Source organism: Echinops telfairi, unplaced genomic scaffold, assembly GCF_000313985.2.
Source record: "Echinops telfairi isolate 266 unplaced genomic scaffold, ASM31398v2 ScPeMD7_1713;HRSCAF=2227, whole genome shotgun sequence".
NCBI lineage: Eukaryota > Metazoa > Chordata > Mammalia > Afrosoricida > Tenrecidae > Echinops > Echinops telfairi.
This window is the reverse complement of record NW_022105611.1, coordinates 950125-965173: the sequence shown is the minus strand read 5'-3', so window position 1 is coordinate 965173 and position 15049 is coordinate 950125. Positions and strand designations below refer to the sequence as shown.

At 48.5% G+C, this 15049-nt stretch overlaps 1 protein-coding gene across 1 annotated transcript in view; it reads left to right on the top strand.

The window, feature by feature from the left end:
* Window positions 1-15049, top strand: part of FAT3 (FAT atypical cadherin 3) — a 684233-nt gene that overhangs the window by 661630 nt on the left and 7554 nt on the right. The window contains exons 23-25 of the mRNA XM_030886441.2: window positions 6769-6931; window positions 9197-9846; window positions 11919-12032. Coding sequence (XP_030742301.1) covers window positions 6769-6931; window positions 9197-9846; window positions 11919-12032 — 927 coding nt within the window. The remainder of the gene's footprint in view (window positions 1-6768; window positions 6932-9196; window positions 9847-11918; window positions 12033-15049) is intronic.

The window sequence follows — 15049 nt, the reverse complement described above, 5'->3', positions numbered from 1 at the left end:
TAATAGTTACTTGGCTTCCAGCAAGGATGTCTCACACTAGCCATTTCACTGTTTCGTCCACTCACTGAAGGGCCATGCGTGCAACTAAGACCCTGCCCTCTTCCTCGCAGCAAGGACTGAGTTGTAGCTCACTGACAAGTTCCAATGTTAAGACAGCCTTGTAGAAATTCATATCCAAGAGTCAGAGAGCCGGGATTGCAGTTCAAGCTCAATCACTTGCTATCTACATGACCTTGACTTAAGTCACTTAAGATCTCTGACGCCCCATGAAGTCGGTGTTAATGGAGTCCTCTTCCTTTCCTTCAAGCAGCCCTGGGTGTGCAGTGAGGAGTGAGATCCCCATTGGGCTGCAAACCACAAGGTCAGCACGTTGAAGCCTCAGGAGAAGGACAAAGTATTCGACTCCCACAAAGACTTAGACTACTGGAATCCCATAAGGGCAGTTCTGCTCTGTTTCATAGGGTCACTGTGAGTCAGAATCGACTGGATGGCAGGAGGTTTTCTTTGAACGACTGTGATCCTTCCTAGAATCACTGAGAGATTTTAATGCACTACAGTGTCACATCGCTTAGTATCCTTATAACGGACTTAATGAATTTTATAACAATTATTAACGGTAAGGCCTGGGCCAGGATAGCATGACCATAAAACATACTTCGTGAGAGCAGCTTAATTTTGATTAAAACGTTTTCATAAAAATGGAAGCAGTCTTATTTAAAAAACAGAAGGGAAAATAATCTGACAATTTCTCTTTTAATCAAATTTTTCACTATATTTACATAAAAGTGTCTCCAAATTTAAAATACTAAAACCAAAGTTTTTTCCAAAGGCTAGCTCCTTGCTCTGATCCAGGATGTGAGATTATAAGAACAAAGATCTATTCTCATAATCTCAACAACCAAAACAAAGTTTGTTCTCTTTTTGATAAGCAAAGGAATCTAGAGTGGGAGGGTAGGGAAGTGGCTATTGACAGACTGTTCAGAACAAAGGAGAACAGTTCAGGACTCTGGAGCCAGACCAGCTAGCTTCACCTCTGTGACTAGAAAAAAGCAGCAAAGCAACTTCTCTGTGCCTTAGTTCCTCGTCTGCAAAATGGGAATAATAATAGTATCTCTTTTGTAGGCTTGTTGGAAGAAGTTAGTAAGTTAACAGATGTAAAGTGTTTCCCACCATCCTGGACATATAATAAAACGTCATAAGCATTTTCATTCAAACGAATTCAAACTCACTGCCATAGTCTCTTCTAACTTACAGTGACCCTGTAGGACAGAGTAGAACTGCCCCTTTGGTTTTCTGAAAGGGAAGAGAAAATCTCATCTTTCTCCCTCGGAGCAGCTGGTGGTTAGCAACCCACTACACCACCAGGACTTCTTCAACTACCGTTGGAATCATTAAAATGAACAGCCAGGTTTTTTTCTGTGTAGAACAGACTCCTTGCCTGAACTAGGCATGGTTTGTCCCAGCCTAAGTCTGATGCCCTGACTGTGCCAGCTACCATGGCAGTACAAGAATTGTCTGTGTGTCTGGAGATGGTGCTTCTCTGTCTCTGTAATCCCCAGGCCTGCCGCGACATCTATTCTACTAGTGCCCTGGTAAACCAGCCCTCTAAAAATAAAAGCTTTGATTTCTAGTGTTTGCCAATTCCTGTGGTGGAAACAGCCCAATCGTAGCCCATGCCAGGCGACCTGGGTTTTAATAACTCATCTGCTGCCTTCTGGAAAATGTAAGCGTGAACTCTCCCGTTCCCGTGTGAGCTGGCTGCAGCCCACCGCAACTTATTACTTAGGCACGCAGTCAGCATGAATAGGTTAATCAGTCACACTGGCTGCTGCATCAAGCGGTACTAGACTTTCCTCAAAAGATAATGAAAATGACAAAATACAGACTGAGATCTCTGCGAGTGAAGTAGGGCCCTAGAGTTAGTGCCTTGTCAGTTCTGATTTTCCGAGGCGCATCTCTGATGGTCAATCCTTCGACCATCCTTAGAATCCAGTTTCCATGATGGTGACTCCAATGTCCCTCCTTGCAAGCCCTCCCATCCTCCCTTCTTCCTGACTCTGACTCCTGCTATTGTTTTCTTTAAGAAATGGTCGGGGGCTTGCAGAACAGAAGCTAAGAAGGGAAGAGTTTCACCCCATTTCTCCCACCTTGCCTTGGACTCCCCATCCTCGAGTTCCGTCCCTCTTGGTCACCAACACGCTCTCCAGAGCCCTGTACTGTGATTTTCCTGGTCCCTCCCTCAGTTCAGAATGGAAAACCTCATGCATCCCCAATAGTTACTCTACCACATAGCAAATCATCCCATGGAAGGACTAGCCAGCTGACAGAAAGCTGTGTTTTCCCCACGGTACCTGCTTTTAACCCTCCTGAGGTCCATCAATGTGAGCAACATCCCCAATTAGGAAGCGGCAGCCCCATGTCAGCGCAACTGAAAACACGTGCATCTCTGGCTACTGCCTCTTGCCCACTGACTTCAGGCGGGCCTTCTTGGCACACCGTTTGTATCCACATCGGCCTTTCTTTAGTTCCATGGTGTTTCATTCCAGAGCCTTTATTTATGTAGGTGTCTCTCCCTTAGGCTCAGCCTCTGCTCCACTTTGCTTCCTCATGTCAGAGAGGCTAAGGCTACACAGAACTTTCCCCCTTGGGAATGTAAATATTTCTCTCCTGCCTCAGAGCCCTGCCACCTGAAGATGAGTCTGTACCTCCCTGACTTAAAGAACATATACACACATATTCATACTATTCTGTCTAGAGTTTTCTATAGGGTGAACTTGGTAATATGTCCATGAGGGCATTATAATTTATAGATTTTATCAACCTTATATCTTTAGAGATCAATCTAAAAGCTCAACCCCTTGGGGAGCAGACTAAGCAATAATCCTTCTGGCAAGGATGCAGGTTTACAACATGCAAAATTTACAACAAGCCTTAGAAATGAGGGAAGCCTTCTTGGTCACTTTAACTCCACTGTGAAGGTGCCTAAGTCATAAGCCTATAGAAAGCTGGGAACTGGAAAAGAGGTAGCACTGACAGGTTTGAAGGCTGAGACAGATGGAGAAGTAATCAGGCTGACAGAAGACAAGAGAAGCCCTGAGGAGCCCCCCTTTTGTCTGGTATTGAGGGAAGCTTGGGGATGAACTCTCAAAAGACGCAGGTATTGGAAGCACTGGGCACTTCTGCAAGGAAGGTGATGAAGGGAAATGATTCACATAGAAAGATGTGCTGGGAGGGTTTAGAGGTCAGACTCCTGCCTTCCCTCTGCACAGCCAGGCATGCCATTCCACCCTGCCCTACAAAGCCCAGGAGCTAGAGATGGTGGGAGATGGCCTGGCAGTATACTGCCCTGTGTGTATGTTTGGGGTGTGGGGGTGGGGGGGCAGTTTAAAGCAAGTATGTGCTCACTAAATGCTGAGATCCACAACCTCCTCTGTCCCCCTCACCTTCACTACAAAACAAAACAAACAAAACTGAAGCGACCCTAGAGGACAGGGTAGAGCCACCCCTATGAGTTTCTGAGACCAGAACTCTTTACAGGAGTAGAAAGCCCTATCTTTCTACCAGCTGGTGGTTTCAAACTGCTGATCTTGCAGTCAGCAACCCAGTGGGTAGCCACTCCACCATCTTAGATGAAGTCATTGCTGAGGAATTTGACCAACTCCACGGGGCTTGCAATCCTACCGACCTCACTTATTGGCTCAGAATTTGCCACCCCATTTCAAGTTTCCTAGTACCCCGCCCCTCAATGAGAGCCGATCTGCAGGGATTACCAGCAAGTAAGGAAATCCTCCAGCTTGCAAGCTACAGACCAACACAAAGGCACCCAGAAAGCAACTTAGAAGAAACTAATGGCAAGGATAAGATTCAATGGAGTATTATTAGTTGGCTCAGAGATATATAAGAAAGTCTTGAACCCACAAAACAGGAACGAGGTGCTGTAGGCTTTGAAAGGCAAGCCCTCGGTGAACAACGAACAAAGGGGGCGCTTGGAAAACGAGAACATAAATGAAAAACTCAAGGGACATTTCACCGATCAAGATGATGAATTCTCTGAGAGTACAGCACCCACACAGAGATGGGATACAAAGGAGGAAAAGGACATGGATTTTCAAGCAAGGCGCGGAGGGCTGGGAGCCACACAACAATTCCACAGAAATGGAAAAGAGAAAACAAAGGCTGAGAAATGGTCCGTGACGTCATTGTAAAAAGGGTCCCCGAGTTAAAGGACGAAAACATCACATTTCCAGAATTGGAAGGACCTACTGAGTACTCAGGGCCAATCAAGAATAGACCCAAAATGTAGCTAGCGGGTGGGGGTGCAGATAAGACACGAGAAAATCGAGTGGGAAGAAAAGATCTTTGGAGGTGCTGGACAGCAAGAGCAGGTCACGTGACTTGACCTTCTCCAAAGGAACAGGTAAGGACTGTTCATTCCCTTCTAAAACCCCTTATCAAAAAAACCTAAAAACCCTACACACCCTGCCATTGCATCGCCCAACTCATGGTGACCCTGTACAGTGTCTGCCAGTGGAAGCAGTAGTTCTCGTCTTCGCCCTGTGGAGTGGCGGGTGTGTTTGAACTGCCGACCTTTCTGGATAGACGGTCCACTCATCATGGAAGAGTGAGAAAAGATCTTGCTCGCTTGAGAAGATCTCCCCAAACTACCTGCTATAAATCCTCAGGCAGCCACAATAGAATTTGTTCTAATAAGAAGGGAGGCTAAACTCAGAAACGGGAAGAGCTGGATGTACAAGAAGCCAGAGAACAGCACAGCGATCCATCGCGGAGCCGGGCAGAGGCCTCAAGGGAGGCTTCCTGGGGATGGCAACGGAGGCACCAGGGACCCTAAAGACACAGAGACCCACTCAGTGACGAGTTCGGAGTTGGACTAACAAGGTGGTTAGTTGTTTCCCCATCAAAGGTATTTTTTTTTCTAATCATTTTATTAGGGGCTCATAAAACTCTTATCACAATCCATACATATAGCAATTCTGTAAAGCGCATTTGTACATTCATTGCCCTCATCATTCTCAAAACACTTCCTCTCCACTTAAGCCCCTGACATTAGGTCCTCATTTTTCCCCTCCCTCCCCGCTCCCCACTCCCTCATGAGCCCTTGATAATTTATAAATTATTATTTTGCCATATCTTGCCCTGTCCGACGTCTCCCTTCACCCACTTTTCTGTTGTCTGTCCCCCAGGGAGAAGGTCACATATAGTTCCTTGCAATCAGTTCCCTCCCTCCAACCCACTCTCCCTCCACCCTCCCAGCATCGCCACTCACACCACTGGTCCCATAGGGATCATCCGCCCTGGACTCCCTGTTTTTGAGGTGGCTCTGGGTACAAACTACCAACCTCTCTGTCGGTGGTGGAGCACACTTCACTACTTGTGATACCCAGGCACTCGCAAGGAACACTTAGTGCATAACACAGGAGCAAACCCAAACACGGGACCGTTATTCACTCCGGAGAAAAGATCATAGTCTACCACATAGCTTGGCGTTAAGTAATGTGTCATCGTCATAAACGATGGAAACACTGTCCATTTACGGAAACCTTTGGAAATTGCACTATTACAATAGATTGGTAGGTTGAGGACATGAGAAGGGCCTCCCCTTATTGTGGGAACTCAAGGTATGGGGGGGCTGGGGCGAGGAAAGGCAGCTAAATTCTACGTTAAAATATAATGGAGGATCCAAACTAAAATAATCATAAAGCAGCAAAACATGAACAGTAAATACCAAAATACTAAAACTGATGCCCCAGTCACTTCTCAGGAGGGACAGAGAGAGGGCAGCCTGCTGGTCTACAAACTAAACCCGTACTGCATGCATATATAGCTTTAATTTTAAGTTCTTAAGTCTCTTTAAAAGGAGAGAAGGAACTCTTTTCTGATTATTCATCCTTTCTCTCATTATGGGAGGAAATACCTTCGATCTTTGACCCTTAAAACAAAATACAAACTCACTGTCATTAAGTCAAACAACCCATATCAACTCTGTAGGACAGTTGAACGGCCCCATAGGGTTTCCAAGGCTCTCCTTCTTAACAGGAGCGGACAGCAGCTAGAGGCTTCTAAGGGGCAGCTTTGCAGTTTGCAGACCACTGCACCCACCGCCAGGCCTCCCTGAGAATCTTATTAGTCTGATGTGCGATATTCTTTTCAATGGAGATCTGTCCACCCATTTCCACACAGTGGGTTCGTGCGTAAGAAAAGGGGGAGATGTGGGAAATTGGGCTACAAATCGGGAGGGTGGGGTGAGAGCAGCGCTTCTTCCATTCCATCCCCTGGTGGTGTGTCATTCTGAGGTGGCGCTGCGCCAGCAGATGGCCTGGTTTTGACCTACCTCTTCCCCAGGTGGGGTTTCCGTCTCAACTGAGAAGGAAGAGCATGGGGGACGGGAAAGGAATGGAGTACAAATAGTCAGGACTCTCCCCTGCCTCATACAGTGATAGAGTGGTCCCCACCAAAGCATCTTCCTTCCTTCTTGGTCTCCACTCCAGAAACCTGTTTCTCAGACTCGTGGCTCGCCTACTAGTATCCACCTATGTGGTTATTTGGGTGGATTTGTGTGGAACTGAATTGGATGTAGCAGGGCATCCAAATCATTCCTTGTAACAAGGTGTATTCAGAGTTTCAATAAGAAGCCATTTGCTGTCTTAGGAATGTAGCCCCTGCTTCAGATTTGGTTGACACTATGTCCCACGCAGGCGGGGCCTCCTGAGCGTCCCCAGCGGTGGCATCGGAGGCTCATGCGCTCCTCTGTTTCCCCAGGCTATCAGTGTTCCTGTCTCTCACAGTTCACCGGGAGAAACTGTGAATCCGAGATTACAGCCTGCTTCCCTAACCCCTGCCGGAATGGAGGATCCTGTGACCCAATTGGGAACGCTTTCATCTGCAATTGTAAAGATGGGCTCACGGGAGTCACGTAAGTACGCTTGCGCAGTAGTTGTTTGAACTCTAGGCTGCTTCTTGTTGCTAAGAAAGGAGTCAAAATACAGCTCACTGGGGTCGGATCGTTACCGCTAACGTGGCAGATTAATACAGTTACTATATTAAAAAATAGCTACATGTGACTAAAACATTAACAGGGATTAGCTGTGAGAGGTGGGATTGTGGGTGACTTATTTACTTTTTAGTCTATATTTTAAAACAATTTAACATATATTGTCACTCGGACACCAATTATTCTACAAGAAGGCATCTCTCCCACCTAAGATTCCCCAGTGTGTTTCAGAATATTCCAGTATGTTTCCAGTCTTTCCCCACCACCCATTGGCTGGGCTCTACCACCCAGCACTTTATCATCATTCTGAGGAGCTAAACCATACCTTTCCATTGCAGATAGGTCTCCCCCCCAGAAAATTAAAGTGCCAGCCAGACAAAAGGGGAATGTTCTCAGGTCTTAAGAAACCACCACTTTGAACCATCCTTGATCACTTAGAGTTGTATTTAATTTTAGCCAACTTTGAATCATTAGGTGTAAAATTGAGTAAGAAAGCTACATTTATTTTTAAGCAACTCTGTGATTCTGACTAATTTCCAGCTGACCTCGCTCCAGTCTCTTCAATTTAAGGATGCTTGACTATCCTGCAAAAGGTGGATGGTCAAAAAAAAAAAGTAACTGGGTTTGAAAAGAGCCTATTTGAACATGTTTGAAGTAGGGAAAACAGGAGGAGGAAAGGAGAAGGGCCATGTTCTCAAATAATGCCCAACTTAGAAAGCACAGGGCCTTAATGTTTGCCTGAGGATTATGCTCAAAGCAAGTATTAAAAGAGCATGAATTGCTTTACAGGGAATAAAACTGATGTAATTATTTCATTGAAAGACTTTTTCATTGTCTCCTATTAATGTCATTAGCGTTGACTTGTAGCATAAGCACAGGATGCAGAAGAAAGGTAGCTATGTAGCCCTCATCCCACCCATCTATCCCTGCTCCCCACCCCCAGCTTCCCCGACAGAACAAAAACGACTATAACCATGATGGCTACCATTGAACGAGAATGTCAAAATCCAAACTATCTTCTGCTTCTGTGGTTCACAGCGGTTTATCTGCCATTCTGTAGTCCTCAAAGCTCCGAGAACTAAACGGATTTGGGTTAAATTGGTGAAAACACTTGGCCCAAGCATTTTTATTCCCTCATTGTGTCTAAATAGCCACATTTCACTGTAGAGACGCTGTTAGAAACATTGGTATGGGTGATTATGGGCTCCTGCGCCCAACCCAGGAGCCCTGTTGGGATAGTGGTTAAAGTGCTCAACTACTAACCAAAAGGTGAACCTGCCAGCTGCGCTGTTGGAGAAGTAAGAAGCATGGCAGGCAGTCTGCTCTGCCCGTCAGGTGCTATGAGTCAGTCCACTCAAGGGCAATTGGTAGTTCTTTTTCCCTTGGTTTCATTTTGCTCTCGGCAGCAGCACCAAAGACGCTGGCTAGTGAACTGTACAAGCTTGGCTGCGAACCCACAAGCTAGAGGTTTGAGTGTACCCAGAGGAACCTCAGACAAAAGGCCAGGCCATCACAGTCAGCTTTCAAAAGAATCTACCATTGAAACTCCATGGACTGCAGTTCTACGCTGACTCACATGGGTCACCATGCGTCCGAATCAACTGAAGAGTATATAGATACAGCAGCAGTCACTAGGATGGTGGCTGGGGAGTTGCCTAATCCAAGAGGGGCATTCTAGAACCTTTGTAAAATTGCACATTTTTTATTTTTAAAATATTTTAATAATCATTTCATGGGGGTGGGCGTCTTACACATCTTACGACAAGCTATCATCCAATTGTATGAAGCACACTTGCACATATGTTGCCATCAGCCTTTCCAAAACATTTTCTTTCTACTTGAGGCCTTGGTATTAGCTCCTCTGTTTTCCCCACCCTCGCACACTCATGAATCCTTCATCAATGACATATTAAAAAATTGCACATTTTTAATTTCGAAACACAGCTGAGTTTGTAGACCTCTTCAGCAGCGTGTTCTTTCCCCACCCCCCTCCCGCTGGGGTTGAATCAGACCAACGGGAAGGGCTGGTGAGTGAAGCAGCCTAAGTCATGATGGTGACTGGGGGCCATGAGTGGGCCTGCACCTTCCCCTCCCCAGCCTCGAACCTCGAGCCTCGCGGGGGAGGGGGGGGGGGCGAGGAGCCCGTGTCTGCAGGCCCCGTGTGTGAGACGTGCTTTGTGGCCGCAGGTGTGAGGAGGACATCAACGAGTGCGAGCGAGAGGAGTGCGAGAACGGAGGTGCCTGCGTCAACCTGTTTGGCTCCTTCCTTTGCAACTGCACGCCCGGCTACGTGGGCCAGTACTGCGGGCTGCGCCCCGTGGTGGTGCCCGACATCCAGGCGGGCCACTCCTACGTGGGCAAGGAGGAGCTGATCGGCATCGCCGTGGTCCTCTTCGTCATCTTCATCTTGATCATCCTCTTCATCGTCTTCCGCAAGAAGGTCTTCCGGAAGAACTACTCCCGCAACAACATCACGCTGGTGCAGGACCCCGCCACGGCCGCCCTGCTCAACAAGAGCAATGGCATCCCCTTCCGGAACCTGCGGGGTGATGGGCGCAATGTCTACCAGGAGGTGGGGCCGCCGCAGGTCCCCGTGCGCCCCATGGCCTACACGCCCTGCTTCCAGAGCGACTCCAGGAGCAACCTGGATAAGATTGTGGATGGGCTGGGGGGCGAGCACCAGGAGATGACCACCTTCCACCCGGAGTCCCCCCGCATCCTGACTGCCAGGCGGGGTGTGGTCGTGTGCAGCGTGGCCCCCAACCTGCCAGCAGTGTCCCCCTGCCGGTCGGACTGCGATTCCATCCGGAAGAACGGCTGGGATGCAGGAACTGACAGTGAGTAGGCCCCGGTGTGCCCCCGTTTCATCCACTGGTGTTCACTGAGCTGGACCGGGACGGCCCTGTCTTTTCATCTTCTCATCAGCCCCGAAGCACTGCTCTTGTGATTACCACCATTGGGAGAAGGCAAGGACGAGGCTCAGAAAAGGTGGCATAATGTGCCCAAGGCCACGCAATTAGGTGAAGCAGTCAGTACCCATCCCAGGTCTGTGCAACCCGAAGGCCCCCCTCTTCCCTCCAGTGCTTGCTCTGAGCTGGTGACTCGGGCCACAGAGGGATGGGCAGAAAGTGTGTTCTGGGAGGAGAGTATTTCTGTTCATAGTGAGGACTGAAGAGACCAGAGGCCCGCCTGAGCTGGACCAGGCTGGATTATCAAAGGTCTGAGGGAACACGAGCTGTTCTGTTTGGCTGGAGTTCAGGGTCCCTGTAATAAGCGTGTGAACCACGGGGTGAGCGACTTCTCTGGCCTATTGGCCTCGCCCACCACGATCCTAGGTACAGGGAAGAGCCGCAGGTGCACAGGCCTGCGCAGAACGGGTGCAGAGAGACAAGGCAGTGGGCGCCCAGTGAGCACCCACAGAGAGCGAGCGAATGCGTTTCAAGACAAGGCTCCCAGTGGGTTTTCTCCACGCTCAAGTTATCTACAGAACGAGTCTTCACGCCAGTCTTGCCAGTCCAGTAGGAAAGCGCCTGTTTGTTTCTCGGTGAAAGAAGAGTTTTGACTTAGCGGAGGAGTGGGGAGAGGAGCTTTCTGCCAGGTATCAGATGCTCAAGGGGGACCCTGCTCCACCCCACCCCTCTCTCTGTGCTAAGTGCACCGTACACCTTGTCCTGTTCCGAAGCACATCTTCATATCCTCTGCCGTCTGGCTGTAGGGAGGTGGGTTTCTCCCTGGCGCCTCTCGGCACTTACAGCAGTTGTTTATCCAACGCTCCATTTTGCTGTGGTTTCAGCATCCGACAGCAGACCGGGAGCCACCGCCCCCACTGCTGACATCACCCGTTGTGGCCTCAGAGAACTAGTGTCCTTCATCATGAGCCTGCGTCTCTTTGTATCACCAGCTTATGTGATGCTTTCAGGCTCTCCCTGGGGTCCTTCCTTCCCTGCTCACCCCCCACCCTCACTCCCATCCACGCTTTATAATGTAGCAGCTTTGTTTCCAGAATCTGAATCCGAGTCAGGCCCAAACTCCAATCCCTGCCCACCCCTCCCCACCCCCCAACAAGTGTTGCTGGGTTTTCATAAAACACATTTCCTTCTTTGTGAAGCAAGATAGAGTTAGCTGGCAAGACGCTCTCTGGGTGACTCATTCGTTTTTCACTTGACAACCTCAAGATACAGGCTGTTTTATTGTTTCCTTTAGTCCATCAAATAAGAAAGTGAGAGAGAGAGCCAGAGAGTGTGCCCGAGAGAGACTGTGCGTGTGCGTGTGCGTGTGCGTTGGCGTTGTTCAGGCTGTGGATGTACCAGCAAAGGGACAGGAAGTGTGTGCATAAGTGCACACCCATACTGCTGACTGCCCCGCTGCAGACCCTGGTCATTCCCAAAACTAAGGCGACACTGCCCCCTAAAGGACCAAGCTGAAAACTCCACTCACCCTCCAGAGAAATTAGGATCAATGTAATGGCATCCTTGCCTATAAAATATTTATGCCCCTATTTTTAAAGTAATTTCCTTTAACCTGGCGTTGACACCACATCTGGGGGTGTAAATGATTTAAATTAACTCTGAGTGGCAAAGGGCAGCCACCTCATCATCCCTTCGTTCTCCCCTTCCATCACTTGGCTTTGGAGGCGGGGTGGGGGTGGCAGGGTGGGACAGCTACTTTCCGCTGTCAGCTATTTAGAAGCTCATTTACCACGGGTTAAGGTCTTCGAATCCATAATGTAAAATCACTTGATTGACAGCTCTTTGCCCCCAATGACACAATCAATTTTCCATTGTGGAGTTAAATTCATTTCTCTGAGCCAATGAAAGAGACCAGCGGCGTGAACTCTGGAGGGGCCGGGCTGCAGATTTGCACAAGGTAACCAGTGTCATTTCTTCCCTCTCTGCGGCTGTCCACCAAGACAAAGGGGTTGACGACTCCGGAGAAGTAACCTGCTTCGCGGGCAGTAATAAAGGCAGCAACTCGGAGGTTCAGTCCCTCAGCTCCTTCCAATCAGATTCTGGGGATGACAACGGTAAGAAGCCAACAGATTTGCCTCGTGGGTTTGGGCCCAGCTTCCTGCGTGGGCTGGCAGCAGTGGGGAGGAAGGTGATAGAAGCAGCTTAGATTTGCATCTGTTCAAGCATCTGCTCAGGAGGCTTGTGAGTACATTCGCCAGCTTTTGTAATGGATTCTGTTAATCTCCAGTGAATCCCACTTCCAAAAGAAACAGTAGGAACAAGCCCACATGCTGCCCTCAGGATGGATGGCATTAGCCCCTTAGTAATGAGTACACTTTGATTTGGTTCACAATGTTGTGAACCCACGCCACACAATGTTCTCTAGCACACGCACTGCCATCAAGTCCCAAACAGGACAGAATAGAACTGCCCCTGTGGGTTTCAGTTTCTGTAACTCCACTGGAGCAGAAAGCCCCCCTTTCTCCTCTCTAGCAAACAGAGCGCTGTATTTCTTTGTTTAACTTGACTGGTGATCTCTTCCCTCTTCGTGCCCAGCTTACTGGCATTAGACATTAGATGCCTCCTTCCCACACATGAGTGGCATTGTCATCATCATTCCGTTGAATCCCCCTTATTATCCTTTAGAAACCCTGGTTGTGTGTCGGTTATGTGTTAGGCTGTAACCCGAAAGGTCCAGTTTGAAACCACCAGCCAACTTCGCCACAGGAGAAAGACGGGGCTTTCTATTCTCACCAACCATCTCAGAAACTCACGGGGGCAGTTCTACCATGCCCCATGAAGTCGCTAACAGTCACATCGACTTGATAGCAGTGAGTGTGAGTTGAGTATCATCCTTCAAAGAAATCACAGCAGTGAGGTGGGTTCTTCATTGGGCTACTAACTGTAAGGTCAGCAGTTGGAACCCACCAGCTGCTCCACAGGGACAAAATGAAGTGTTTGCCCTATGAAAGATAGACAGCTTCATAAGGTCGCTCTGAGTCAGGATGGACGCAGGGCAATGGGTTTGGTTTGCTTCTTGGGTTACCATCCTTTCGAGCTCCTTGGGTGACACACACAGCGAAGTACTTGGTTGGTTGGTGGTTCTAAGCCACTCAGAAGGAAGACCTGGCAATCTGCTTCCAAACGGTCACAGGCAGGAAAAGAAAGTTCACTTCCTGTCTGAAACTCGTGAGGTCGCCATGAGTTAGAATGGACTGAGCAGCAACCGATTCATCCTTTGGTGACATGGGCCTCCCGAGAATCTATGCCACTGCAGATCAGCTCCATAGAAAAATGCACACTCACCCAGAATGTTGCAGGCAATTCCATGTGGTCCGTGGGCCTCATTGATATGCCAAAACCACTCCCTCTGCAACTGGAGAATCTCCAAGAAGGGAGAAGGTGCTAAGGATGGATTGGGTCCTCGGAGCTGAGGAGCCAGCTTTGGGGGATGTGTTGGTCTCCCCAGAAGTGGTCAGAAACCCTAAGAGAATGCCAATGATAATTTCAAGTAGCCATCCACAGAGGCAAGCAGCCTCACTTCGGTCTGTCCATTTGCTTAGCTTCTCATTCATTGGTGAATGGCAACAATTGGATGCTTATTCACTTCTGTAATCATTTACCCCATAAACCCTTGCTGAGTTTTGCCTGTGTGCAAAACCCAGTGCTGGGCATGGGGAATTCAACATGAAAGCAACATTGCCCTTGCCCCTGCAGTCAGTGAATTCTGAGACCCTAGAAGCCATTAGACAAGTAAAATCACTCTACCTTTGCAATTCCCCTCACCCCTAAATTTCGTCCTGTTTCTTCCCCAACACTTGGCACTCCTGAGAGGTGCAGAAGCCTCAAACACTTCCATGTCTCTTACTGCTGGGATAATAAACCGTACAACAGTGGATTTCTTCTGATCATTTTCTAAATTGGGATCATAGCCCACCTCCAGATCGCTGGGCTTCCTCTGTGCTGACGGTTTTTCGCATCTTCAGCCAGAGGAGAATATGTAGCTGATCTGCATTTGATTTAGAAGCAACCAAGGGCAGATAGATTCCAAGGTCCAGGCATGAGCCCCAGCAATGACGCCAGCAATGACCATTCTCATGGCCTCTGTGGTGCGTGGCCTGAAGGTCACATACTTTACCTTCCATGCCAGCATTCTCGCGGGTCTCAAGCAAGGCAGATGGTGTTAGGCATTTTCAGCAAATTGCTTTTCATGGTGCTTGTTGCTGTGCACCATTAGGTTGATTCTGACTCATAGCACCCCCATAGGACAAGATAGAACTGTCCCACAGGGTGTCCAAGGCTCACTGCCACATCTTTCGTCCCTGTCATGGCAGGTGGGGTTGAACCACTGACCTTCCAGTTAGCAGCTGAGCACTGAACCACTACACCACCAGGTCACCCCTGTGCCGGTTGCTATCCAGTTCACTCTGGACTATGGATGTTGCCGATTAGAACTGCGATCTGCACATAGATTTTCACGGCTATGACCTTTCAGAAGTCAATTTCCAACTCTTTCTTTAGGCACTCTTGGGTGGATTCAAATGGCCAAACTTGCCATTATGAATCCACATTTAACCATCCATGCCACCCAAGGAACCCCAAGGAAATCCGTATAGACCATAGATATCTTCCTCCCGGACTGTACCTATTTGAGAGGTTAAGTGCTGACTTCCATCCACAGTTGGGCCCAGAGATGGGAGCTGGGCCTTGGATCAGTTTAGGCTATGGGTGAGAATTGTAAGCGTGCGAAGCTGTCAATCTTACAAAGGTCATCCTCTGCCACCCACATTTGGACATGAGTTTGGAGCATCATGGTCGACCACAAATCAGTATCCCTGAGAATAGCAAGGTCTCCTGAACACTGGGCAAGTTGCTGCTGAGAAATCAGCAAGAGCGTCATGGCCCCACTGTCGTTCACTGGGCCACTTCATTCAGTCTGAATGCATGACTTAGAAGCCCCTATTAATCATGCCTTTGAGGGTGACTGACCCTCACTCTGCCATCATTTTCCTTCATTCCAAGACTTCCTGGGACCCCCGAGATAAAGATGCTGGTTGCCAGATTGCCTAATGATAGGATTGCGGGACAGTTT